The sequence below is a fragment of the Myotis daubentonii genome, chromosome 7 (genome assembly GCF_963259705.1).
Source record: "Myotis daubentonii chromosome 7, mMyoDau2.1, whole genome shotgun sequence".
NCBI classification, from domain to species: Eukaryota; Metazoa; Chordata; class Mammalia; order Chiroptera; family Vespertilionidae; genus Myotis; species Myotis daubentonii.
The window spans coordinates 77,160,591-77,187,500 of NC_081846.1; the positions used below are offsets into that span (position 1 = coordinate 77,160,591).

A 26,910-nucleotide genomic window follows, 5' to 3' on the forward strand; every position below is an offset into this window, starting at 1 on the left:
TATATGTAATATGATCCCATTTATTTAAAATATAAAGATTACATATTTGCTTATTACGCATAAAAATTTTCCGAGAATTACAAAAGAAACTGTTAATAGATTAAGGTTACTTCTGGAGAATAAAACTGGGGGTGAGATTTCATTTTCATTTTATAGCCTCCTATACTACTTTGAGGTTTTCTTTACTATATATACTTTTTAAAATATAAAGTTGAGGAGGGATCCTCTTATTCAAGGATTGTGAACCATTCTTTTATGTACATTTCTTTAAGATCTATATTTGATTTTTTTCAAGGCAAACTGATGAGGTTCTCCAAGTTTTTGCAAATATATATCTAACCAGAGGCCCGGTGCACAAATTCGCACTCAGGTAGGGTCCAGCCAGCCCACCCTGATTGGGGTGGGGTGAGGGGCCGCTCAGGGTTGGCCGGAGGGGGGTAAGGGCTGTGGGCAGTTGGCCGGCCAGCCCCGCCCCCTAATCGAAATCCTGGTCAGGGGACAATTTGCATATTAGCATTTTATTATATAGGATGGGCTCACACCCATTTGCCAGGTGTTTTTTGTTTTTAAATCACATATTGCTATATTTTTTAAAATGACAAACCTTTACTAAAATGAGATGCTTCAATTTTTCTTTTTCAAAATCACTTTTTAAATTAATTATGGAAGTAATATGATCATTGCAGAAAATAGAGAAAACATATAAGGGTGCAAAAAAAAAAAGAACTAAAATCACATTTGACCACTCTTACCACAGTTAATATTTGGTGTGTTTTCTTTGCATTATGTTAATGCATAGTAGTGTCTATATTTAAAATATGTGTACAATAACTGTACCTACAGGTGTATATCCTACCCCTCCCCCCCAATATATAACAGGTACTCAATAAATATATTAAAAATTGAATTGAATTAGTATTGTACCATTTCTCCTCATTGAAAATTCTTTCTACACAAGGGATTTAGTTGATTTCTAGTTCTTAGGTAAAATAAATAACACTTAATGAATGTATTTATATCTAAACTTTTTCTGCATTTATGATCATTCCTTAGGAAAAATTATGGGATCAAAGAGTATGAAATATTTGTTACTGATGTTTTTCAAAAAGGTTATACCAGCTTTTACTTGAACCTCTAGCATAGCCTGTCTCACTATTTCCTTGCCTAAAACATTACTATTACCATTTTTAAAAGTCATTGTTATTTCATGGTGAAAAAGTTTGCTGAGAAAATTTCTCCCTCCCATTACAAAATAAAGTCCTTCTACATGTTCACTCAAGAGTGGTATCTTCCAACCTAAAAGCAGGTTAAAAGAGGAACTGTTGAGCTTACTCCCTTTTTCAAGCATTATTCGTCTAGTAGGATTCTGCTATCAAAAACATATGGATAAAGTAGCATGTAAGTCAGATTAAGAACCTTTTTCACATTATGCAAAATGATGCCTCACTGATGTAGGAGACAGTATCATAGCATCAATGTGTGTCAGAAAATTACTTCCTGCAGTGATATTTAAGGTAAGGTGGTCAGTTAACTTTCCTGAGATAGCTCCAGAGCAATACTGATGGGAAATCAGGCACATGACCTCAACAGAGCGCTGTGCAACAAAAAGATGCTAGGATAATAAAACTTAAAGCAAAAATAAGATCATTCTGATTTTTGGAAAAGATTTTTTATTCAGAGTTTAAGATTAAAAACTACAAGGATTTACTTGTAGCTGGTGAGCAGAGAGAAAAAAACATAAATCATCATCTGATTGGCTAGTTAAAATGCTCTGACTCAGAGTCAAATTACTCAGGGACATGTAGTTACTCTGTGTGGGCTTAGGAGTTCTGGAGCAAAATAGTTCTAAACAAAACGTATCATCTCAGAGCACAGGGCTAACGGGATCTGAAATACTGAGTAAGAAAGCTAACAAAGGGAGGTTGCGAGACCTTTTGATTCTTTTAGGCTTCTAGCAGTTGGTTACCATATGCAAGGACCTAGCAGCGAGTTATTTTATCTCTTGACTTGTCTGGGTTAAACAACTTCAACCCACTAAGCAGGAATAAAGAGACACTTTATCGATCAAAAACATAAAGTAGTCCCACCTCTCCAGTAGAATTTTAGTTGAATTAAATCATAAGAGAAACAATGATTATTGCACATAATGTACTTGTCACACTACATCTGTTGAGTAGAATTTCCATTCCAAGTGTTGTTTTCATCTTCACCATCATCTTGAGTCCTCAATCTATATATCTTCCCCTCTTTTTTAAAGTCTTCTCCCCGTTTCTCCAGCACTCTTTTTCTGACAGGTTCCCTGATATAACAAAAGAGGGAGAAAAGAGAAGATGTCATAAAATGAAAACAGCAGTAACACAAAGCTGTTTCCTTTATAATTCTATTAATATAGGCAACTATATTTTAAGGAAAGTTCATGGGAGATAATTATATCTACTATTACAGTACATTTTATATGTTTTTGGAAGTTTAACTTCATCTGTTCTCCAAGATAAACCAGCTAAATTGTAGTTTCTATTTCCATGTATTTCTTGATGACTTACTAAGCTTTAGAAGAGTGTGACTATCTGCCACCTAATCTTTCCTTTATTTATGCAAGCTGACATATTTACTAAAACATTTATAACTTACACAGCGCCCTAGAAGCTATCCAAAGCTCCACTCATAGCCTAATTTCCAGAAATGGCTAATTAGCAATTTTAATCATTTTATAATGTTTAATAATTTATTTGTGCAATTAAGAACAAACAGGATTTTATCTGAAAATGGGAAGGAAACAGGTGAAATTTAAGGTAATTCATTTTCCAACACTAGAGGGGAACAGAGAGAGCAAAAAGAAAACAGGAAAACTAACAATAGAACACAAAGTTTTGCCTCTTAGATATACACTCATCCCATCCGTTTCCCCAACACAAATCCTGTTCCCTTATTTGAAAAATGTTTTTAAAAACCCACATAGCAAGGTATCAAATATTACAGTACCTCGGGATTAAATGCTCCCACCTATTGCTCAGTAAGAGTTCTAAAGTTCAGCATTAACAAGGCCTCGTTTGAATGCTGTTTTAAGACAGAGAATTTTCCTTTGTCCCCTCCTTCTGAGTAATATATTAAGGCTATAATTGGTCTTCCTGCCTAACAGTTAAAAAAGAAATAGGATAAAAGCTAAATCAGCCCAATCACAATATTTACACAAATCTTCATCTAGAGCAGCGGTTCTCAACCTGTGGGTCGCGACCCCTTTGGTGGTTGAATGACCCTTTCACAGGAGTCGCCTAAGACCATCCTGCATATCAGATATTTACATAATTACTCATAACAGTAGCAAAATTATAGTTATGAAGTAGCAACGAAAATAATTTTATGGTTGGGTCACAACATGAGGAACTGTATTTAAAGGGCCAGAAGGTTGAGAACCGCTGATCTAGAGAGTCAATAAGACTAAGAATCTCCTTACTGAGAGCAGACAGGCAAGAATTTTCATTACAATTTGCTATAATGGCTATTAACAGCCTAATAGAATGTTTAACAATAATAGATATATATTAAAATAAATTATGGTATTATTAGAAGAGGGTATAATCTCACCTAGGAAAACTTTCTGTTAAACCTTAATATGTAAAACCTTAATCATTAGTGGTATCTATTAGTATTACCATTCTGACCTTGACCATCTACAATAAAAGGTAGGTCTCTTGGTTAAGGAACTAGTCCAATTAACTCTCTGAAGGAGGCACCATTTTAAGTGAATATCCAGTTTCCTCGGTTTGGTCCTTCTCTAAATGACCCAGAGAAGATAGTCAGCCAGCAGATCAAAGAACCACTAGGCTTAATATTCTCTAGAGCACAATCTCGCTAAAGAAATTATGCAAGATGACTGTGAGAAATTAATGGAATCAAGTATGTTGTCAGATTAAACATGGCTAGCAAGAAAAAATATGACTATTTAGACCGGGGGGGGGGGGGGGGAATCTGTTTTTACAGTTATGGGATAAAGAGAATCAATAAATAAAACAACAAAATGAGCAGAGGTGAAGTAGCTTTCCATGGACTAGGTTTTAAAAAGATGGCTGAGGAAACTCAAGTAAGTTGGCTTCCCAGGAGAGATGATATAATAAAATATTCAGAACATTTAGTTTTGTTCCCATATACAGAAAGAAGGCAAAGTACCTTTTACAATTTTTTTCATTCTGAATAAGGTATTGGGCATTACTAACATTTTCCAAATGGGAAAGACAAAAAATAAGTAATAAATAAAAAAGAAACATTTTGCAAATGGGGAAAATACAAACAGATACCTTTTCTCTGAATTGCTAGACGATGCAAGGTTTGAGGATTCCGAAGATGATCTCACTGAGGTCTGTGCAGGAGGAGGATTACTAAATAAGAAGTTGCTAATCAATCTCCAGATGGCAAGGAATGGGTAAAGTACTGTCCCCAACAAAGTCCAAAAGTCTCCACTGGAAGAATGTGCCATAGATGTGGTTGGTCTTCCTGCCTAAAAATTAAGAAATAAACCTAGATGAAGACTACCTCAGCCCAATTACATCACAAGGTTCTAGGTGAATCTTTTATCTGAAAAACAAAGTCCTATTAATTTTAGTTTATTGCAAGAAGGGAAAATTACCAACTTTGCTGTGTTGATATTTTTTTTTCCTTAAGTTTTTTTTTTTCCTCTTGAAACACCTCAAACTCTACTTTTTTTCTTTTTGTTGATCTTCACCCAAGGATATTTTTTCCATTTATTTTGAGAAAGAGGACAGAGAAACACCAATGTGAGAGAGAGACACTGATTGGCTGTCTACCACACATATCGAGCCTGCAACCCAGGTCCATGCCAGTGCTTTGACCAGAAAGAATGGAACCTGTGACCTTTCAGTCAACAGGCCAACACTCTATCCACTGAGCCAAACTGGCTAGGGCTGGAGCTGTACTTTTTATTTTATTTTATTTAGGCATATGAAAATTTGTTACTACTGTGATTTCACCATCAAAACTTATGATCTTGGTCTTTCCTTCTTGCCTTTATATAAGGCCAAAATAGACACATTGGCTACTTTGATAACCTGAAAGCGAACTCCAGAAATGTCACCAACAGCATGAGCTTTGTGACCAAATTTAGCAACCAGAACTTCGTCATGTTCCTCAATAAAATTGAAACCATCATCACTGGGTACAAAGTCTGATTATCTGCCATTCTTGATCGGCTGGACCCTAACACACTTCCTGATGGCAGAATTTGGCTGTTTGGCTTCAACCCCTACTTTTTCCAGCACAATTCACTTTGCATGGGACACGCCTCCAAAAGGGCTGGCCTTCGGGGCTGTGCCCAAATGGACTTTCTTGTACTGTTTATCATGCCCCTTCTGATCTCCCCGGTGGCTCCAGAGCTTCCGGGCAGTACAAAGACCGCCAACACTTGCCCATCCTGCTGGTGCCATGGGCCTTGTGCTTTTAATTTTTTAAAAATATATGTTTTTATTGATTTTTAGAGAGAGGAAGGGAGAAGGATAGAGATAGAAACATCGGTGAGAGAATCATTGATCAGCTGCCTTCTGCACACCCCACATTGGGGATCGAGTCCACAACCTGGGCATGTACCCTGACTGGGAATCAAACCAGTGACCTCATGGTTCCTGGGTTGACGCTCAACCTCTGAACCACACCAGCCGGGCTGGAGCTCTACCTTTTAAAGGAGTACTCACTACATAGAAACCAGAAGGTAGTTTTTGGTAAAATGAACCAATTATTCTTAAGAGAATGAAACTTTTATATTGAATTTATAACTTTGATAAGAAAGGTCTTTTTCTTTTTTTAAATATATCTTATTGATTTTTTACAGAGAGGAAGGGTGAGGGAAAGTCAGAAACATCAATGGGAGAGAAACATTGATCAGCTGCCTTCTGCACACTCCCTACTGGGGATGTGCCCGCAACCAAGGTACATGCCCTTGACTGGAATCGAACCTAGACCCCTTCAGTCTGCAGGCCGATGCTCTATCCACTGAGCCAAGCTGGTCAGGGCAGAAAGGTCTTTCTTGATTATTAAAAAGAAGATGGGAAGGTTTTAAATCTCAGTGAATACAACTAATCCTGATTATTGGAGGGCTAACTGTTTCAGGGGTGGGGACACTAGTTCAGAGCAGGAAAAACTGTATTAACCCTGACACAGAAGACCCAGTTCTCATCCCACTTTTGGCATGTAAGGTGGCACCTCAGCAAACTCATTTAAGCCTTCTGAGCCCCTTTTCTTCATCAGAGATTAAAATATTGTTGTAAGGATCAAATGGAATTATATTTAACTTAAAATGTTTTTTAAAAACTTGGTGAACAGTAGAGTAGTACACAAATAAAACCCACTAAGTCTGTAAATTAGACACTCTGCATTTCTTATTTTCTTCTTCCACTGGTCATTTTTTGTCCATGAAAATAGGCGAGGAGCCATGGTTTATTTGGCTCAGTGGATAGTGTCAGCCTGTGTACTGAAGGGTCCCGGGTTTGATTCTGGTTAAGGGCACACGCCCAGGATGTGGGCTTGGTCCCCAGGAGGGGGCGTGCATGAGGCAGCTGATCAATGATTCTCTCTCATCATTGATGTTTCTATCTATCTCTCCCTCTCCCTTCCTCTCTGAAATCAATAAAAATGTATTTTTTATTTTTTAAAAAAAGTATTTTTAAAAAAAGAAAAATAGGCAAGGAAAAAAGTTGAAAATTAAACTGGTGCCTCACCAGAAATAAAAATACATAAAACAGAGGATAATGGAGCCATAATACTGATTTAACATATTTGGATAATGTGGATTTTAATTATCCATAATACACCATTCACCTTCCCTTTCTGTAATTATAAGAAACAATGAAGAGTAGAACAAACAGGTCTGTAAGAATAGAATAAATATATATGTATATACATACTGGCAACAGTACCACTGAAGCGCTTGGGGCAAGTTCCAAATCCAATAATTTCTTTTTATAATCTTCTTTGGTAAATTCTCTCCTGGGAAACATGGTTGCTAATGAAAAATTACCATATGTGTTGCCAACAGTCTGTAACATAACAATAAGTTTTAAAACATTACATCAGTGCCTTTAAAAAGATATTACATACTCATATGCATCTAAAATGACTGCTTTAACTAAAATTACCTTGATTTTAAAAGTTCTTTTAAATGTAAACTCAGAAAATATTTCTAAAACCTTGGCATAGCTGAAAGCTGTCAAATCCAAATAGTTTTAAAAGCTTTCATAACTCAACAATGACCATAAAATAGCAAGAACATAGTTCCTAAAACCATATGAACAAACTGAATAAAAATGAACAATTAGGTATCTCTTAAATATAGCTGCAGTTCGCCATGAGAGTTCCCACTCTCCTTTACAAACTTATATTAACATCTCATAAATACATTTGGATTATAGGTATTCCCCATTAAAAATTTGGAATAGACCAGAATTTCCCCCATATTTATCACATCAGAAATTTTTGTCTCCTCCTCTCAAATAACATAAATGGTCCATAATTAACCCACACCATACATATAATCCTAAATCCAGGAAATTACAATGAGCAGCATCATAGCCACCCTCACACTTTTAGATCACCCATACTTGTAAAATCTTAGCCAACTGTTTATCTAGAAGATTCCAAAGAAAAGGCTAACACTTTTGTGTGTGTTTTTTTTGTAATTTTTCATGTAGGTCTTATACATAGCTTTGTTCTCACTTTAACATAAGGACATACACAAATACAAAATCAGGTCATTCTGCTGGGGAGAAGTTCTAATAGGACTGATGTTATCAAAGATCTTTTTCCCCCTCTCATGGTGCTCCCCCTTTTCACTGACTTGTGGCAGAAGCAGTAAGGCTCTGGCAAGGGCACCCCCTCTTAGGAGGCGAGGCCCCAGGTGTGGATTCAAGGCAAAAGAAGAATGAAAGTGGCTATTTGGGTTGGTTCTACTATAAAACTTAGGGGGAAAAGTTCTTAAAGTAAGTTTTTATATTGTCCAACCCAGCTCACCAGTAGAGGGAGGCAGATAGAAGGTATAAGTGAGGCACCAGGCTAAATGCAGAAAGATCTAGTGGAAAGATCTGAACTCTAATTTTAACAATGAAGTGATACATATGACAAATACTGTACATATAATGAGCCTAGATCAGGGGTGGGCAACCTTTTTGTGAGCGCGCGCCAAAACCAGCAAAATCTCTGACTCAAAATTCTTCTGCGTGCCAACCCTAATTTTTTGAGAACATGTTATGCCTACTTGGTATCTCTTAAGGTGTGCATATGTGAAGAATCTTGAAGAAATAATATTCATTAGAGCGACAAAAACACAGTATGTGATGATGAAAAATACATTCATTTTTTAATGTATACATGTACACTGATAGTCCAACAGAAAACTTTATGACTCCGTTTGATATTATCAGTGGGACTTTTGCTGCTGCATCACTGATGACAGAGATTTTATATCAGGTTTATATTTCGTGACCTTCAGAGATATGCATGAGCTACTACTTTCATCCGTCAGGCTACTCCTATTACGAGACTTAACAAAATTCATCACTGAGAACAAAGATTCACAAGCGTATGTGGATGAAACCAAAACACTGGTCGGATCTAGGAAGGCGGGGAGAGTCAAGGCACAGGTATAGAAATTGCTCTTCCCCTCTCTCGTCAATCCATGTCTATGGTCTTTAAGATAAATTGTTACGGAAAATTATTTACTTATCTAAGATGCACCTACACTGAATTTATCTGAAAAGGAAAAAAGTCGATATTAAGAAAAAAATTGTAAATGGAAGATTGTAAGAAAGGGTTTCGCATGCCAGCAAAAGTTACTGGTGTGCCATGTTTGGCACGTGTGCCAGGGCTGGCCCACCCCTGGCCTACAGGACATCTGATGCCTAGAATCCCATAAGATATCAATCAGAAAATAAAAACTAATTGGAAGCTACTCATCTTATACGATACAAAATTTCAAACCCATGCCAATTTTAGAGTAAGGCCATGTTTTGGAAGTAAATTCCTAAAGAAGATACTTGTTGCCAAATAAAGATTAATGGTCTTTAGGCTTGGACAACTGGTAGGATGGTAGGAAGATGGCCAGCTCAAAAGCATTCTAAGCAACCTAAAGGAAATGTGGAGAGGACCAAGAAATACTGCATCCTTTTTACTGGGTACAACTCCCTAAGATTAGACCTCTGGAAAATAATTTAATTTTCACTCCTCCAGTTGAGTATACTAAGCAGTGAAAAATTTTCCAGAGCTTCTTGTACAATATCAGGAGATTCCTATTTCTGCACAAGGAGATACACTATTCCCATGTGGCACTAATTCACAATGGCAGCTCCACACACCCCAGAGTTGTCCTGTGCCTCCCTCCCGGGGATAAGTCATGACTTGTTCACCTTCTTCAAATCCTGCTTAAAAATGTTCCCCTCCTACATTTAAATAACCTATTCATCTATCTTTAGTACAACTCAGGACAAATTTACCTGTGCAGCAAACTGCCTTGCCTCTTCTAGAGGAGCATCAGAAGGGAACTGATTTGTAAAGGAAGAACCATCAGGAAGACGAAATTGAATTCTTGCAACAGTGCTGTGAAGAAAGAAAATGTAAGTCAGCATCTTACCTCTACATATTCCCAAACAATATCAAAAGTTAGAGAAAAGCTGAAGTGAAAATGTACAATGAAAAGAGGGTGTTTTTTCCACAATGTCAGGTCTTTTTGTTTCTATTTTTTAAAGCTTTACTGAAATATAATTCACATAATGTAAAATTCACCTTCTTTATGCATACGATTTAGTCATTTTTAATAGTCAGAATTGTACAATCATCATAGATTTCTAATTCCAGAACATTTTTATCACCCCAAAAAGACACCCCAAATCCATTAGTATTCCTCTCTCACCTAACTGGCAATCACTAATCTACTTTCTGAATCTGTAGGTTTGCCTACTTTTGGCATTTTATATGATGGAACATACATGTGACTTTTTGGTGACTGGCTTCTTTCATGTACCATTGTTTTCAAGGTTCACCCATGTTGTAGCATGTATACTTCATTCCTTTATATTGCCAAATAATGTTCCATTGTATGTTTTGTTTATCCATTCTTCAGTTGATGAACATTTGGGTTATTACTACATTTTGGCTATGATGAAGAATGCTGCTATAAATATTCAAGTACAGATTTTTGTGTGGACATTTATTTTCAACTAGAGGCCCAGTGCACAAAAATTTGTGCACTGGGGGAGGAGGGGTCCCTCAGCCTGGCCTGTGCCCTCTCGCAGTCTGGGACCCCTCGGGGGATGACCACCTGCTGGCTTAGGCCCGCTCCCCAGGAGGATTGGGCCTAAGTTGGCAGTCAGACATCCCTCTGGCAGCCCGGGAGCCCTTGGGGGATGTCCACTTGCCAGCAGGGAGCAGGCCTAAGCTGCAGTCGGATACCCTTAGTGCTGCTGAGGAGGTGGGAGAGGCTCCTGCCACCACCGCTGTACTGGCAGCCATCAGCCTGGCTTGTGGCTGAGCAGAGCTCTCCCTGTGGGAGCGCACTGACCACCAGGGGGCAGCTCCTACATTGAGCATCTGCCCCCTAGTGGTCAGTGTGTGTCAGAGTGACCAGTCATTCCCAGTCATTCTGCTGTTAGGGTCAGTTTACATATTACCCTTTTATTATATAGGATAGAGGCCTGGTGCATGGGTGGGGGCTAACTGGTTTGCCCTGAAGGGTGTCCCAGATCAGGGTGGGGGTCCCGCTGGGGTGCCTGGCCAGCCTGGGTGAGGGGCTGATGGCTGTTTTCAGGCTGGCCACACCCCCTTTAGGGTGGGGGGTCCCCACTGGGGTGCCTGGCCAGTCTGGGTGAGGGGCTGAGGGCCGTTTTCAGGCTAGCCAAGCTCCCCGGCGATGGAAGCTCCCAGCCTCTCTTTTTGTTCTTCTTCTTTTTTTTTTAATTCTGGGATTTATTTACCTTCTATAATTGAAAATTTGTTGCCTTCAGTGGAGCTCAGAGCCGGCCACAGCAGGCGGGAAGCTTGGTTTTCTCCATCACTGGAGCAATCAAGCCTCCTGCTCGCTCCAGCTCTGTGGTTGCCGGCCGCCATCTTGTTTGGGTTAATTTGCATATAGTCGCTCTGATTGAATGGTGGGCATGGCTTAAGGTGTAGCAAAGGTATGGTCAATTTGCATGTTTGTCTTTTATTAGATGTTTGTTGTTTTGTTTTCTGGGGTTTTTTTTAGGGGAGAGCACAAACACAGTCCCCCACTACCACAAATTATGCAGTCGAGTTTCCCACATTGGGGGAAATTGCAGGGGTCAGCACATCCGGAGTGCAATGAATAAGCCTCGCCCTGGGAAAACCACCTTCATGATCATGGTATTTCCCCTGCCAGGTAAGTATATTCTTTCTTACTTTTTTAAATATATTTTTACTAGGGGCCCTGTGCACGAAATTCGTGCACTGGGCATGTGTGTGTGTGTGGGGGGGGGGGGGGGGGTGTCCCTCAGCCCAGCCTGCCCCCTCTCACATACTGGGAGCCCTCAGGCGTTGACCCCCATCTCCCTCCAATCGCAGGATCGGCCCCTTGCCCAGGCCTGACGCCTCCGCCAGAGGTGTCAGGCTTGGACAGGGGACCCCCATCTCCCCCTCCATCACTGGCTCTGGCCCCCGCCCAGGCCTGAGGCCTCTGGCCCAGGAATCATGCCTGGGCAGGGGACCCCCATCTCCCTCTGATCGCTCGCTTCACCCCCCGCCCAAGCCTGACGCCTCTGACCCAGACTTCAGGCCTGGGCAAGGGGACCATCATATCCCCCCAATCCCCGGCTCAGCCCCTCGCCCAGGCCTGATGCCTCGGCCAGAGGAGTTGACCCTCATCACCCTCCGATCACCAGTCACCGGATCGGCCCCTTGACCAGGCCTGAGGCCTCTGGCAGAGGTGTCAGGCCTGGGCAGGGGACCCCCAGCTCCCCACGGTTGCAGGCTCCGCCCCTGCCCAGGCCTGACGCCTCTGGCTGAGGCGTCCGGCTCGGGTAGTGGGGACCCGCAGCTGCAGCGGCCCCACGATCGTGGGCTCCGCTTTAGGCCCAGGCAAGGGACCCCTAGCTCCCGGGACTGCCAGCTTCGACCGTGTCCAGCTCCCATCGCTGGCTCCACCCCTACTTCCTGCTATCACTGGCCAGGGCGGCAAAGGCGCCTGATTCTCCGATCATGGCTGGGGGGCAGGGCAAAGGCAGCCCCAGGGCCGCCTTTGCCCTGCCCCCCAGCTCTTAGCTCCCCCCTGGGTTTCCAATCACTGTCAGTGGCAGGGGGCTTCTTCCTGCTTTCCCTTTCGCCTCCCTGCATTGTGCCTACATATGCAAATTAACCGCCATCTTGTTGGCAGTTAACCGCCATCTTGTTGGCAGTTAACTGCCAATCTTAGTTGGCAGTTAGCTGCCAATCATAGTTGGCAGTTAATTTGCATATAGCCCTGATTAGCCAATGAAAAGGGTATCGTTGTACACCAATTACCATTTTTCTCTTTTATTAGTGTAGATTAATATCAGAGAGGAAGGGGGAGGGAGAGAGATAAACATCAATGATGAAAATCATTGATCGGCTGCCTCCTGCATTTCCCACACTGGAGATCGAGCCCATAACCCAGGCATGTGCCCTGACAGAAATTGAACCATGACCTCCTGGTTCATAGGTTGGCGCTCAACCACTGAGCCACACCGGCTGGGCTATTTTCAATTCTCTTGAATATATATTTAAAAATAGAACTGCTGGATTATATGGCAACTCTATGTTTAACATCTTGAGGAACTATCAAATTGTTTTTTCCAAAGTGGCTGCATCAGTTTATAATCCCTTTAGCAATGTAGGAAGGTTCTGATTCTACACATCCATGCCAATACTTGTTGCTGTCTCTTTAAATGTAGAAATCCTAGAGGGACTGAAATAGTATATCATTGTGGTCTTGATTTGTATTCCCTTCTGACTAGTGATGATGAGTATCCTATCATGTGCTTATTGACTAACTTCTCTGGAGAAATGTCTATTCAAATCCATTCCCCATATTTAAGTGGATTGTTTGCTTTTTATTGTTGAGTTATACGAATACTTTTTATATTCTAGATCAGCCGTGGGCAAACTACGGCCCGCCTGCGGGCCGGATCTGGCCCGTTTGAAATGAATAAAACTAAAAAAAAAAAAAGACAGTACCCTTTTATGTAATGATGTTTACTTTGAATTTATATTAGTTCACACAAACACTCGATCCATGCTTTTGTTCCGGCCCTCCGGTCCCGTTTAAGAACCCATTGTGGCCCTCGAGTCAAAAAGTTTGCCCACCCCTGTTCTAGATATAAGTCCTTTATCAGATATATATGATGCAAAACATCATCACTGATGTTTCTATCTCTCCTCCCTCTCTGAAATCAATAAAAATATTTTTTAAAAAGTTTTTTTTTAATTTTGGTGAAGTCCAACTTATCTATTGCTTTCTTTTGTTGCTTGTACTTTTGATGTCATGTCTAAGAATCCATTGCCTATTCCAAGATCACAAGATTTCCTTCTTTTCCCTAAGATTTTATACTTTTTTTTTTGCGTTGCTTAAAGAAAAAAACTTTAATATTACACTAGTAACTAGGGTGGGACACCAAACTTGACAGTTGTAGGGCCAATCTATGTAACAGCACAGGATAGACATCTTTGGGCAATAGCCCTCAGGGTCAAAGCAAGGGTGGGAAGGAACAAGTATTAACAACAGGAAGTGCAAGAGGCAGCTTTGGGTGGTGCTGACTCAGTAGACACAGACAGTGTGCAGGAAGGTGCAGCCACTGAAAAATCCTAAGTCAAACCATCATAAGTCAGGGACTGTCTGTATTTAGTACTATCACACTGACCATTCACATTCAAATACCATTGGCAGCTGCCAAACTCATCAATATGTCCTTCTGAAACTATTATAGCCACAGCACACACATCAATGTTAAAAAGCAGCCCACAATCACTGTTCTTCTCAGCTGCTACATATACAAAGATGTTTAAGCAAAAAAATAAAGTACCTTCTTTCTCTTGCAGAAGCATCCCTCTTAACTTCCATTTCTGCCTGTTTAACCAGCAAGGCAGCAGCTTTAGCAGCTTCTACTTCTTCCTTTGTCTTTGCGAAACGAGCCGCTCTCTCTGCACGATCCTTTAAAACAGTTAGATGCTCAGTGTCTTTCACTGCCAGAATTCTACTCACATATTTCCAAACACAAGGAACATACACACACATGCATGAAATCCCTTAAAGCCATACATGTAACTTAATCAGTCTGGATCTGGTACTCTTTAGTTTTATCAACTGCCAGGGACCAGAGCTGTTATTAAACAAACATGGACTTGATTTTGGTCACTGCTGTATCACCAGAGCCCAGAACAAGGTCTAGCATATAGTACATATGTATCTGTTGAATAAAGAAATAAGCAATATAAAGGTAGACGCAATTTTCATTTTCATGTGTTACAACTACTCAATTCTAAAAGCAATTGCTGCTAAACCATCCTAAGCTTCTACTTGATGGTATAAATTCTTTGAATGTCCCAAAAAAGAATGCTCGTGACTAGAGGAAACTGCTGGGTAACCAATTCTTAGCTTCTTTTCTAGAGAATCTTTGAAAATTACCTTTTGATTACTGATAAAATTCATAACACTGAGAAAAATTAATTTGAAAAAAATAATCTCAATTTAAATATTCACTGTACAATTTCTATAAAAGGAAGCTGAGAATTGGTACTTCTTATCAGTTTTTTTTACTTCAAGAAAAACAATTTTAAATATAATGTTACATGCAATAAACCTTAATATTTCAAGAAAAACAATCTTAAATATAATGTTACACTAGTAACTAGGGTGGGACACCAATATAATCTTAAATATAATATAAATATAAACCTTAATATCTCAAGAAAAACAATTTTAAATGTTACATGCGATAAACACCAATTATTCAAGAAAAATGACGTTACATATATTACATGCAATAAACATTAATATTTCAAGAATAAAAGGATTTTAAGTATAACACCAAAACTGTACTAACATAGTATATCACAAAAGTTGTAGGAAATATTAAAAATCTGCAAATAACAGGATTACTTCTATTATATTCTAGAATATTTTTGTTCCCTCTGGCTCTACTTTTTTTCATCAGTTTATGTTGTTCATTATATTCCACAAATGAGTGAGATCATATGATATTTATCTTTCTCCAACTGGCTTATTTCACTTAGCATGATGCTTTTAAAGTCTATTTTGTCAGATATGAGTATTGCTACTCCAACTTTTTTTTTCTTTTCCATTTGCATGGAAAATCTTTTTTCCATCCCTTCACTTTCATCCTGTGTGTGTCTTTTGTTTTGAGGCGGGTCTCTTGTAGACAGCATATAGTTGGGTCATGTTTTGTATCCATTCAGCTACCATACACCTTTTGATTGGAGCATTTAAACCATTTACATTTAGGTACTTGTTTATAGCCATTTTAACTCTGTATGGGTAGGTTCCTCTGTTTCTTCTTCTCAGCAATCCCTTACAGCAATCCCTTTAGTATTTCTTGTAATGCTGGCTTGGTGGTGGTGAACTCCTTTAGCCTTTTTTTTTGGAGAAGCTCTTTATTTGACCGTCTATTCTGAATTATAGCCTTGCTGGATATAGTAATCTTGGTCTCAGGACCTTTCTTTCCATTACCTTGAGTACTTCATGCCACTCCCTTCTGGACAGTAGAGTTTCTGATGAGAAATCAGGTGTCAGCCTTATGGGAACTCCTTTGTAGGTAACAGTTTTCTTTTCTCTTGCTGCCTTTAAGATTCTCTTTCTTTAATTTTTGGCATTTTAATTATAATGTGTCTGGGCGTCGGTCTGTTTGGGTTCTTCTTCTTTTGGGTTCTCTGTGCCTCTTGAACTTGTGTGACTTTTTCCTTTACCAGGTTAGGGAAGTTTTCCACCATTATTTCTTCATACACCTTCTCTATTCCTTTCTCCCTTTCTGCCTCTTCTGGCAGAATTGGTACTTTTTGAGCCACTAAAAATCTACTATTTTTGTGTACACTGTCTGGTAATAAAGCAAACCATTATGCATGGAAAAACAATTTCATAAATGTTCTACAGTCAAGCAGTAAAAAAAAACTTAATACTCACCAATGCAATCTGCTGTTTTATACGCTCTCGAGCTGCTCTATCTTCTGCCTTTTCTCTGTTTCTTTCCTCTAACATTCTTTTTGTTAATTCCTCTTCTTGCTTTCTTTTATAATCCAACATTTCTTTTCCAGTTTTTCTCCTCTCAATTTCTTTTTTAATCTCTCTCTGAATTAAAGAGAAAGTTTTATGAGCTCAAAACATTATTTAATAATCTGCCCTAGATATTATTCTGTATATAGCAGGTTGTAGGTACATTTACTTCATAAAATATAAGAGGTCAGTAGAATCTATTAACAGCATGGGATAAAGGTCAAATTTATACATCTTTGACAATGGTTCTATTAAGAGTATGATGTGGTCAATGTAATTTGAAAACAAAGAATTGCAGGTCACTGGTTCTGAGATGAATATGTTACCCTTCAAGGACAACAAGGCAGTCATTTATTTGACTTTACTATATTAAATGATAACTTTCTTATATTAAAACGCTAAAGAGATGATGCAGATTAGGAGCGCACGGTGAGAAAAATGGAATGCAGCAACACGACAGGAAAAATTCGGCAAAATGTCTACAATTTTTTTTTTTTTTACAAAAAGAAACTAAAATTTTGATCTGTATCAAAGCAAAAATATTTTAGTTCAAGTCCCTTTATTCTTAATATAAAAAGACTCATAGCAGAGAGAGAAATAATGAGCCAATTTACTCCTAGCTATTTACAAAAAGAATACTAAAAAATTGTATACTATGATCCTACTACAGAAGACAGATAATTCCCTTCACTATGCTCCAACACTGAACTATAACCAAAAAGCCATCCTAGGTCTGCCAACTGAATAGGGAGTCAAATGTTCCCTCACTTAATGGAAGAATAAAACAATGCTAAGTGTACAAACTTTACCTGTTCTTCCTCTTTCCTTTTCTCTTCTCTCCTTTCTTCAAGTTTTTTGGTTAGTCTGTATTATAAAAGTTTTTTAAAAAATACATTAACTGAGACACATCATATTAATATAAAATATATTTAGATGATTTCTTTAGCTACAAACAACTGGGGAAATATAGAAACAACAAACAAAAAAACCTCCTTAAGACAAAGCAACAAATTATTTGCCTTGCCCCTGGCCACTAGAGAAATCCATGGTGAGTCCGGGGAAGCCCAATGGGAAGCTAGCTCTAGCTCTAAGCACCTTACCTCCTACTTACCACTGGTTCCCTTTTTATCCCCCCTGATTTATTTGATATTGATTTAAAATATATACATCTAGGCCTGGCTGGCGTCGCTCAGTGGTTGAGAGTCGACCTATGAACCAAGAGGTCACAGTTCAATTCCCGGTCAGGGCACAAACCTCAGTAGCGGGCTCGATCCCCAGTGTGGGGCATGCAGGAGGCAGCCGATCAATAATTCTCTCTCATCATTGATGTTTCTCTCTCCCCCTCTCCCTTCCTCTCTGAAATCAATAAAAATACATTAAAAAGTATACACACACACACACACACACACACACATCTACATCTTCAAACAAATATATAAATCAATGACTTACAAATGCTTTACCCCTTACACAGAAGTAAACAGCAATATGGTACAAAATTGTTAAAAAATAAAAGCAAAAAACTAAAGGCTAGCATTTATAAAAACTAATAACAAGATTAATTCTCAACTATAATAAATTCACCAATTAAGAAACTAATGATTCTGAAAGCAGACAGTGGTAATGGTTTGTACAATGTGAATATATTAAAACTCAATGAATTGTAAATTTTGAGTCTTACAGTATATAAATTGTATTTCAATTTTAAAAAATAAGGGAACTTTCTCTGAGAGGTATTTAGGTTACACAGATATATGTAGTTGCTAAAACTCAGCTGAACAACTTATGCCAGAAATCAAGGGAGTGCTCAAAGAATGATGAGATGTTTGTCCAAAGAACAGAAGACTCAGCATGAAGGGGTTCTACTAGCCAAATCTGGGCATCAAAAAGAATAAGAGAAATGAACTGTAATACATTAGAGGGGAAAAAAAAAAAAAGGATTTGTGAACCATCTTACTGCTGAGGGGAGTTATAAATTGGTATAACCACTTTGGAAAATGGCCAGTACCTATGACCAAGAAATTCCCATTCCCTACAAATTCAGCCAAAAGATATGTTCACCAAGGCATGTACAAGAATGTTCATAGTGCCCTATTCATAACAGCCCCAAACTGAAAACAACTCAAATATCCATCAACAGTAGAATGGATAAATTATACAATAGTCAAATAATAGAATACCATACAGCAATGAGAGTGCACCAACTACTGCCACATGCAACAGCACAAAAAGGCCCCACAAATACAATGCTGAGCAAAGTAGTACATGTGGTTGGTTCCATTAGATTCAGGTTAGTGGGCTCAATGCCCAGTTGGGGTGTGCAGGAGGCAGCCAATCAATGACTCTCATCAATGATGTTTCTAACTCTCTCTCCCTCTCCCTTCCTCTCTGAAATCAACAAAAATATATTTAAAAAAAAGAAAGAAAAGAAACCAAACAAAATTCAATGAATGATCCTTGAATGTGGATCTTGAATTGAGAAAAAAAGTTATAAACGACATTATTAGGATAACTGCAGAAATATGTACATGATCGAATCCGATCTAATAAAAGAGAAACATGGTAATTAGCATACGACTGCTACCGTTCCCATTGGCTAATCAGGGCGATATGCAAATAAACTGCCAGCCAAGATGGCGGCCAGCAGCCAGGCAGCTTGAAACTAACATGAGGCTTGCTTGCTTCAGTGAAGGAGGAAACCAACGTTCCCCGCTTGCCTTGCCGGCCTCTGAGCCTGCAGTTTGAAACATTGTAACAAATATAGAAGCTAAACAAAACCCCAGAAACCTGCTTTCAGCCAGCCAGGATCTCAGAGCTGGAGTTATACATTGTTTCGATTATAGAACCCAAATAAACCAGATACCTGCTTTCAGGAGCAGAAGCCTAAGAGCTGGAGCCAGAGCTAAAGCTGGCCCAGAATAAAAAAAGAAAAGAAAAAAAGGAGCAGTTGGGAGCTTCAGCCATCAACCCCTCATCCAGACTGGCCAGGCACCCCAATGGGGACCCCCACCCTGAAGGTTGTGTGACCAGCTGCAAACAGCCATCCTCCCCTCATCCAGCCTGGCCAGGCACCCCAGTGGGGACCCCCACCCTGATCCAGGACACCCTTCAGGGCAAACCAGCCAGCCCCACCCATGCACCAGGCCTCTATTCTATATAGTAAAAGGGTAATATGCCTCCCAGCAACGGGATCAGTGGAGCCGCGAGGCCTCCCAGCACCAGGATCAGCGTGACGGGGGCAGCACCCAAACCCCCTGATCGCCCTGCGGCTCTGTGTGTGACACGGGGCGGGGCCACAACCCCCCTATCCGCCCTGCTCTGTTCGCGACAGGGGAAGGCGCCCCAACCGCCTGATCAGCCCTGCTCTGTGCCTGATACGGGGGAGCTCCCCAACCCCCTGATCGCCCTGCGGCTCTGTGTGTGACAGGGTACAGTGCCCCAACACCCCCCCCCCCCCACGGGCCCTGCTGTGTGTGTGACAGGGTAGAGCCATAACCTCCCCATCGGCTCTGCCCTGAGTGTGAGAGTGGCGGCGCCCCAACCCCCTGATCGGCCCTGCTCTGTGGGTGATAGAGGGTGGCGCCCCAACCCACCCCCTCCACGGGCCCTGCTCTGTGTGTGATGGGGTAGAGCCATAACCTCCCCATCGGTCCTGCCCTGAGTGTGACAGTGGCAGCGCCCCAACCGCCTGATCGGCCCTGCTCTGTGGGTGATAGAGGGCAGCGCCCCAACCCCCTGATCCGCCCTGCTCTGTGTGTGACAGGGGGCGGTGCCCCAACTCCCCTATCGGCCCTACTCTGTGAGTGACAGGGGGGAGCTCCTCAACCCCCTGATGGGCCCTGCTCTGTGCGTGACAGGGGGGAGCTCCCCAACCCCCTAATGGGCCCTGCTCTGTGCGTGACAGGGGGGAGCTCCCCAACCCCCTGATGGGCCCTGCTCTGTGCGTGACAGGGGGGAGCTCCCCAACCCCCTGATTGACCCTGCTCTGTGCATGACAGGGTACAGAGACCCAACCCCCTGATGGGCCCTGCTCTGTGCGTGACGGGGCAGCGCCCCAACCCCCGGATTGGCCCTGCTCTGTGCATGACAGGGGGTGGCGCAGCAACCTCCCCATCGACCCTGCCTTGAGTGTGACAGGGGACGGTGCCCCAACCCCCCAATCGGCCCTACCCTGAGCGTGACTGAGGGTGGCATCGCCACCCTCTGATCCGCCCTGCTCTGTGCATGACAGGGGGCGGCGCCCCAACTCCCCAATCAGCCCTGCTCTGAGCCCGACCAGGGGCGGCACCTAGGGATTGGGCCTGCCCTCTGCCACCTGGGAGCAGGCCTAAGCACGCAGGGTGTTCTCTCCCAAGGGGTTCCAGACTGCGAGAGGGCACAGGCCAGGCTGAGGGACCCCCCCCTTCCCCCCGAGTGCACAAATTTTTGTGCACCGGGCCTCTAGTATTAGATAATATAATTTATAATTTCTTTAGTATGGTAATGGTTTTGTACTAAAATCTGAAAATGTCTTTATTCTTTCATTACATTATCACTTGCAGATGCAATTTTGTTCTAATTTGGTTGAAAAGCCTACTGTATCTTAATGACAAATGAACTATTTCATCACTTTTGCAATCTGGGAATCTACTACTCAAATGGTTTTTTAAAAAAATATTTTTCTATTGATTTCAGAGAGGAAGGGAGAGGGAGAGACAGACAGAAACATCAATGATGAGAGAGAGCTATGCCACCTCCTCGCACCACTCCCTACTGGGGCGAGCCCATAAACCGGGCATGTACCCTGACCAGGAATCGAACTGTGACCGACTTCCTTGTTCAACCACTGAACTACAATCACCAGGTTCAATTGTGTTATTTTGTGTTTTTTTAATTGACCTGAGGGATGGGGCAGGGCATGGGTTGGTGGGTGTAGACCCCAGTCTCCAAACTAGGCTGGAGGCCCTGCTCAGAGCCAACAGAAACTCAGCTAATTTTTTTATTATTAAGAGATACACACTCAAGCATTAAGAGTGAAATGAAATATCTGAAACTTTCAAATGAATCAGCAAAAAGGTGGTTGTTATACTATTCTTTAAACTCTTTGAGGGTGAAACCTTCCCAAATAAAAGGTTAGAACTGATGGTACTATATATTATCCTTCCCAAAATAATAGAAATAATAGGAGTGGATTGAGGGGATGGATGAAAAAGGTGAAAGGGATTAAGTAGTAAAATAGTCATGTGGATGTAAAGTACAAGTACAACAAAGGGGATATAGTCAATAATATTATAATAACTATGTATGGTGCCAGGTGGGTACTAGATTTATCAGAGTAATCATTTTGTACATAATGTCTAATCACTGTTGCACACCTGAAACTATTATTGTATGTCAATTATAATTAAAAATTTAAAAAAATCAAAACTTCACTTTCCCACTGAATTAAATAGCACCTGACCAAACCCCACAATAAAAGGCCACCTGTCATATTTCTTCTCATTCTCACCAAGTCTCCAAATCCTTTTCTTAATTTTTGATTTTCCATTTCACCCCAAGTGGTCCAAGTAAGAGTGCCCAGTGGTAGGTTTGGTGTTAGCAAAACAGAAGGAAACAAAAGAGGATTCCTTGGGAACTTCAGTTTCCTGCTGCTGCTCCTCCAGCCTTCCACCATTTCTCACCACTGTGAGGATCTATCCTGCTTTTCACATCAAGATCCTGACCATGCCCAACTCTTTCAAGTACAATTAGGCCCTAACTGGTTTGGCTCAGTGGATAGAGCGCTGGCCTGTGGACTGAAGGGTCCCAGGTTCGATTCCGGTCAAGGGCATGTACCTTGGTTGCGGGCACATCCCCAGTAGGGGGTGTGCAGGAGGCAGCTGATCCATGTTTCTCTCTCATCAATATTTCTAACTCTCTATCCCTCTCCCTTCCTCTCTGTAAAAAAATCAATAAAATAAAAAAAACAATCAGAATCTAGGTTTTTCTGCAAATAAGCTGATTGTTAAAAAATATGTATTTATTTAATTAATTAATGTATTTTAAATATATTTTATTGATTTCAGAGGGAGAGATAGACCCATCAATGATGAGAGAGAATCATTGATCGGCTGCCTCCTGCACACCCCTCACTGGGGATTGAACCCACAACCCAGGCATGTGCCCTTGACTGGAATCGAACCTGGGACCCTTCAGTCTGAAGACTGACGCTCTGTCCACTAAGCCAAACCGGCTAAGGAATTTTTCTTAATGTTCATATAACACTAAGTGGTTTTAAGTCAGGATTAAAAAAATATCCTGCTTATCTGTTTACCATTAACTCATATAACTTTTAAGAATCATAGTATAAAAGACTATGATTTACTTTTACTAAATCATTGAAGTATTAAACTAGAAACCACAAGCCAGACATTTGTATCTGATTATGAGACCAACCAATAACACATGACATTTAGTAGACACCCACTTATGCAGAACCCAGGCTCAGTATACAGCCATAAAATTAGCAGAAATTCTTGCCCATCTGGAACTTATTATCCTATGGTATAGAGAGAGAAAGGCAGAAGTGACAGACGGAAACCTTCTGTTACAAAATGCCAGTGAAGCCCTAGCTGGTTTTGCTCAGTGGTTAGAGTGTCAGCCCATGGACTGAAGAGTCCCAGGTTCAATTCCAGTCAAGGGCACATACCTCAGTTGCAGGCTGGATCCCCAGCCCTGGGTGGGGCATGTGTGGGAAGCAACCAATTGATATCTATCTATCTTTCTCTCTCTCTTTCCCTACCCCTTCCACTCAGTCTAAAAAAAAAAAATCAATGGAAAAAATATCCTCAGGTTCGGATTAATAAAAAACAAAATAAACAAAACCCCCCACAAAATGCAAATAAAAAATGATTCTTTGAATAGTCAGACCTAAAGCTGACTGATGACTTCAGAGATACAGAAGAACTTTACTTCCAGAATTGATCTTTAGAGATACAAACAAGTAGGTCAGATAATAAAAAGTTTTCAACCCAGAATTATTACACTTCATTTGTACAATTTTAGCTTTTTCTCAAATTAAGGAAATAACTGAAAACCACTGTCTTTTTAATAAACTACTATTCCTTAACTAATAATAATAATAATAATAATAATAAATAAACTACTATTTGCAAAAATAAAAGCAAACCTTTCCACTTTGACAGTGAGGTCCTCTGAGGGTCTTGGATTTGAACATCCTCTAGGCTCCTGAGATGAAGTGGCATGGTCTGATTTTTCTCCTCCTTATTTATTAAATATAAAGAAGAAAAATATTTCATTTAATGCCAATTTTTAAAAGATATACACTTTTTTAGTTACAACATTTGTTAATCTGGTTTCTTAAACATTACATATTTTCTCTAAGAATGGAGCAGGAGATAAAAAATGAATTATTACTAATTCTGAAGTATGGATCTGAATACAATCCTACATAATAAAAGGCTAATATGCAAATCAACCGAACGGCAGAATGACAGGTTGCTGTGATGCGCACTGACCACCAGGGGGGTGCCGCACAGCCAGATGCTGGGCTGGCGAGCGCAACGGTGGTGGTGGGAGACATACCCCGAGGGTTCCTGGACTGAGAGAAGGCACAGGCCAGGCTGAGGGGACCACCCCCCCCCCCAGTGCACGAATTTTGTGCACTGGGCCTCTCGTAGTATATAAATAAGGAAATAAGGCAGTTACCCAGTTGACGTTACCAAGGTAAAAGTTAGAAGTAAAACATGAAGAAATATTAATCTGCCATGAGGGGATATAACAAAATAAAGCATGCATGCCTGGACATGGGTAGGCTTCACTCCAAAGCAGTGGTTCTCAACATTCCTAATGCCGCGACCCTTTAATAAAGTTCCTCATGTTGTGGTGACCCCCAATCATAAAATTATTTTCATTGCTACTTCATAATTGTAATTTTGCTACTGTTATGAATCGTAATGTAAATATCTGACATGCAGGATGTATTTTCATTGTTACAAATTGAACATCATTAAAGCATAGTGATTAATCACAAAAACAGTATGTAATAATATATGTGTTTTCCAATGGTCTTAGGCGACCCCTGTGAAAGAGTTGTTCGACCCCGAAAGGGGTTGCGACCGAAAGGTTGAGAACCGCTGCTCTAGAGCAATGTTGTCCAATATCTATGGTGTCCAGTACAGTAGCCACTAGCCACATGTGGCTAATGAACATTTGAAATAAGGCTAATGCAACTGAATGTCTAAATTTTTCATTGTATTTAATTTTAATTAAAATAGCCACATGTGGCTGGGCCTACGATATTCAACAGTGATGCTCTAAAGGCCAATTTCAATCCTGGTTATTGCTCTAGATTTGCACTAGCCCAATGGATGCCAAAATGTATACCAAAATTATTCCTTAGAGGAGCTTTTTGTATGTCTCTATACTAATATTCTTTTAAGAATTTCCTGAAGAATAGAATTTTGTCCTGGCCTGTTGCAGAGGATAGTTATAGTCTGGCACTTCCTTTTAGAACCTCTACCATTTCTACCAACTTGATAACCTTTTTTAAAATATATTTTTATTGATTTCAGAGAGGAAAGGAGAGGGAAAAAGAGATAGAAATATCAATGGAGAGAGAGAATCATTGGTCAGTTGTTTCCTGCATGCCACACCCTGGGGATTGACCCCGCAACCTGGGCATGTCCCCTGACCAGGAATCGAACCTTGACCTCCTGGTTGATAGGTCAATGCTCTACCACTGAGCCATGCCAGCCAGGCGATAACTTCTTTTTTTTAGAAATTAAAAAAAAAAAAAAGTTTTTACTGATTTTAGAGAGAGAAGAAGTGAGAGGTATAGAGAAATAGAAACATCGATGAGAGACATATCAACCGGCTGCCTCCTGCACCCCCCACACTGGGAAATGAACCTGCAACCCAGGCATGTGCCCTGACTGGGAATGGAACTGGGGACCTCTTGGTTCATGGGTAGACACTCAACCACTGAGCCAGACCCGCCAGGTGCATCTTCCATTTTGATCTTTGAAAAAGCAAGGACTATGGAGCAACAAAGTCTGGGTTCAAGTCCTATCCTGGCACTTCAGTAAGTTACCTAATCTCTCTGTACCTCCTAATCTGTAAAATGGAGACAGTAACCTTGTAGAGTTGTTTTGAGAAACATTTTAATAGAAGTAAAATGTTTAGACTTTTACAAAGACTAGAACATAGTGTTTTAGTTATAGCCATAGTGGAAATACTAGAATTACTAAGTAGAGCAGTTGGTATGTTTCTTCCTACCTCTGCATTCACCTAGGTAGCTAAATCAGCCACAGTAGGAGTAATTATACCTTGAAAATTAGCAAACACTACAAATAGGGCTTTTTTTTCCACTCAAAGGCCTTTTGTTAAATATTTATCAACACACTGCTAAATGCATCCGATTCCAGCCGCAGCTCCCAGTTAGACATGCAATCACAAGGGTAAACAATAGATACTCTACAGTGTACTGCATTGCCAGTGTTTTTTGATATTGTGTTCTGAGCACATTCAAGGTAGGCTATGCTATGTTATGTTGCTTTGTAGGTTATGCATATTAAGTGCATTTTTAACTTATATTTTCAACTTCTGAATTTAGTTGGACATAACACCTTTTGGTTATGTCCAAAAGAGAATGAAAAATTTTGTAAATGATATTCAGGTAAATGTAAAACATAGCTATTCTGCTGTATACCGAAATGGATTACAATCATAATAGAGTCCCTCAGTCCTATCTGCATCCAGAATTTGAGTGCTCTATGCATGTAAAACCTTAAAATTAGACTACTAAGAAGGGACCTGATAATTTTCCCTCAAATATTTCAAAAACCTGTTATGTGTAACTCCATTAGTAGCACTAAAGTTAATGGAAAATTATATGGCATCAAATTTCAGCTCAACATTAGAAGAATTTTTCTAAAATCTAGGGCTTTGCCCTGGCTGGTGTGGCTAAGTGAGTTGGGTCGAAGTCCCATATACCAAAAGGCTGTAGGTTCAATTTCTGGTCAGGGTACATACCCAAGTTACGGATTCCATCCCTGGTCTGGGTGCATGTGGGAGGCAACTGATCGATGTTTCTCTTTCACATCAATATTTCTCTCTTCCCTTCTCTCTCTCCCTTCCTCTCTCTCAAATCAATAAACATATCCCTGGGTGAGAAATTTTTATTATTTTCAAAATTAAAATAAGCCCTAGCTAGTTTGGTTCAGTTGGCCCTCAACTGAAGGGTCCCAGGTTCGATTCCAGTCAGAGGCATGTACCTCAGTTACAGGCTCAATCCCAGGCCCAATTGGGGCACATGTGGGAGGCAACCAATCGATGTTTCTTTCTCTCTCTCTCTTCCCCCCCCCCTTCCTTCCACCCTCTCTAAAAATCAATGGAAAAATATCCTCAGGTGAAGATTAACGAAAAATAAACAAACAAATTTAAAATTAATAAAAACTAGGGTTTCAACAATAGACTAGGCTTCCCAGGTGAAATAATGAGCTTCCTGTCATTAAATGTATTCAAATAGAGGCTTGATGATTATCCAGGATCATCTTTTAGGATACTATGTTCTAACTTCTTGGTTTATCTAACTACAAAGCTGCTATTACACCAAACAACTCTGACCACAACCCTAATGGACAGTATAAAATTTATTTTGCCTTGTCCAGCCAGTGTGGCTC

At 40.4% G+C, this 26,910-nt stretch overlaps 1 protein-coding gene, 1 non-coding gene and 1 pseudogene across 3 annotated transcripts in view; all 3 read right to left on the reverse strand.

The window, feature by feature from the left end:
* Positions 1-26,910, reverse strand: part of UBXN4 (UBX domain protein 4) — a 42,517-nt gene continuing 15,607 nt past the window's right edge. For both annotated transcript variants that reach the window (XM_059704601.1, XM_059704602.1), the window contains exons 6-13: positions 23,397-23,490; positions 17,059-17,113; positions 16,160-16,324; positions 14,046-14,173; positions 9,492-9,594; positions 6,912-7,043; positions 4,296-4,495; positions 1-2,299 (exon numbers count right to left, since the gene is read on the reverse strand). In XM_059704601.1, the coding sequence (XP_059560584.1) occupies positions 2,161-2,299; positions 4,296-4,495; positions 6,912-7,043; positions 9,492-9,594; positions 14,046-14,173; positions 16,160-16,324; positions 17,059-17,113; positions 23,397-23,490 (1,016 nt within the window). In that variant the 3' untranslated portion in view covers positions 1-2,160. The remainder of the gene's footprint in view (positions 2,300-4,295; positions 4,496-6,911; positions 7,044-9,491; positions 9,595-14,045; positions 14,174-16,159; positions 16,325-17,058; positions 17,114-23,396; positions 23,491-26,910) is intronic.
* Positions 4,502-6,905, reverse strand: LOC132238684 (small ribosomal subunit protein uS12-like; annotated as a pseudogene).
* On the reverse strand, positions 11,234-11,397 carry LOC132238988 (U1 spliceosomal RNA). Its single transcript, XR_009453950.1, has one exon. It is a non-coding gene; the product is annotated as a U1 spliceosomal RNA (small nuclear RNA).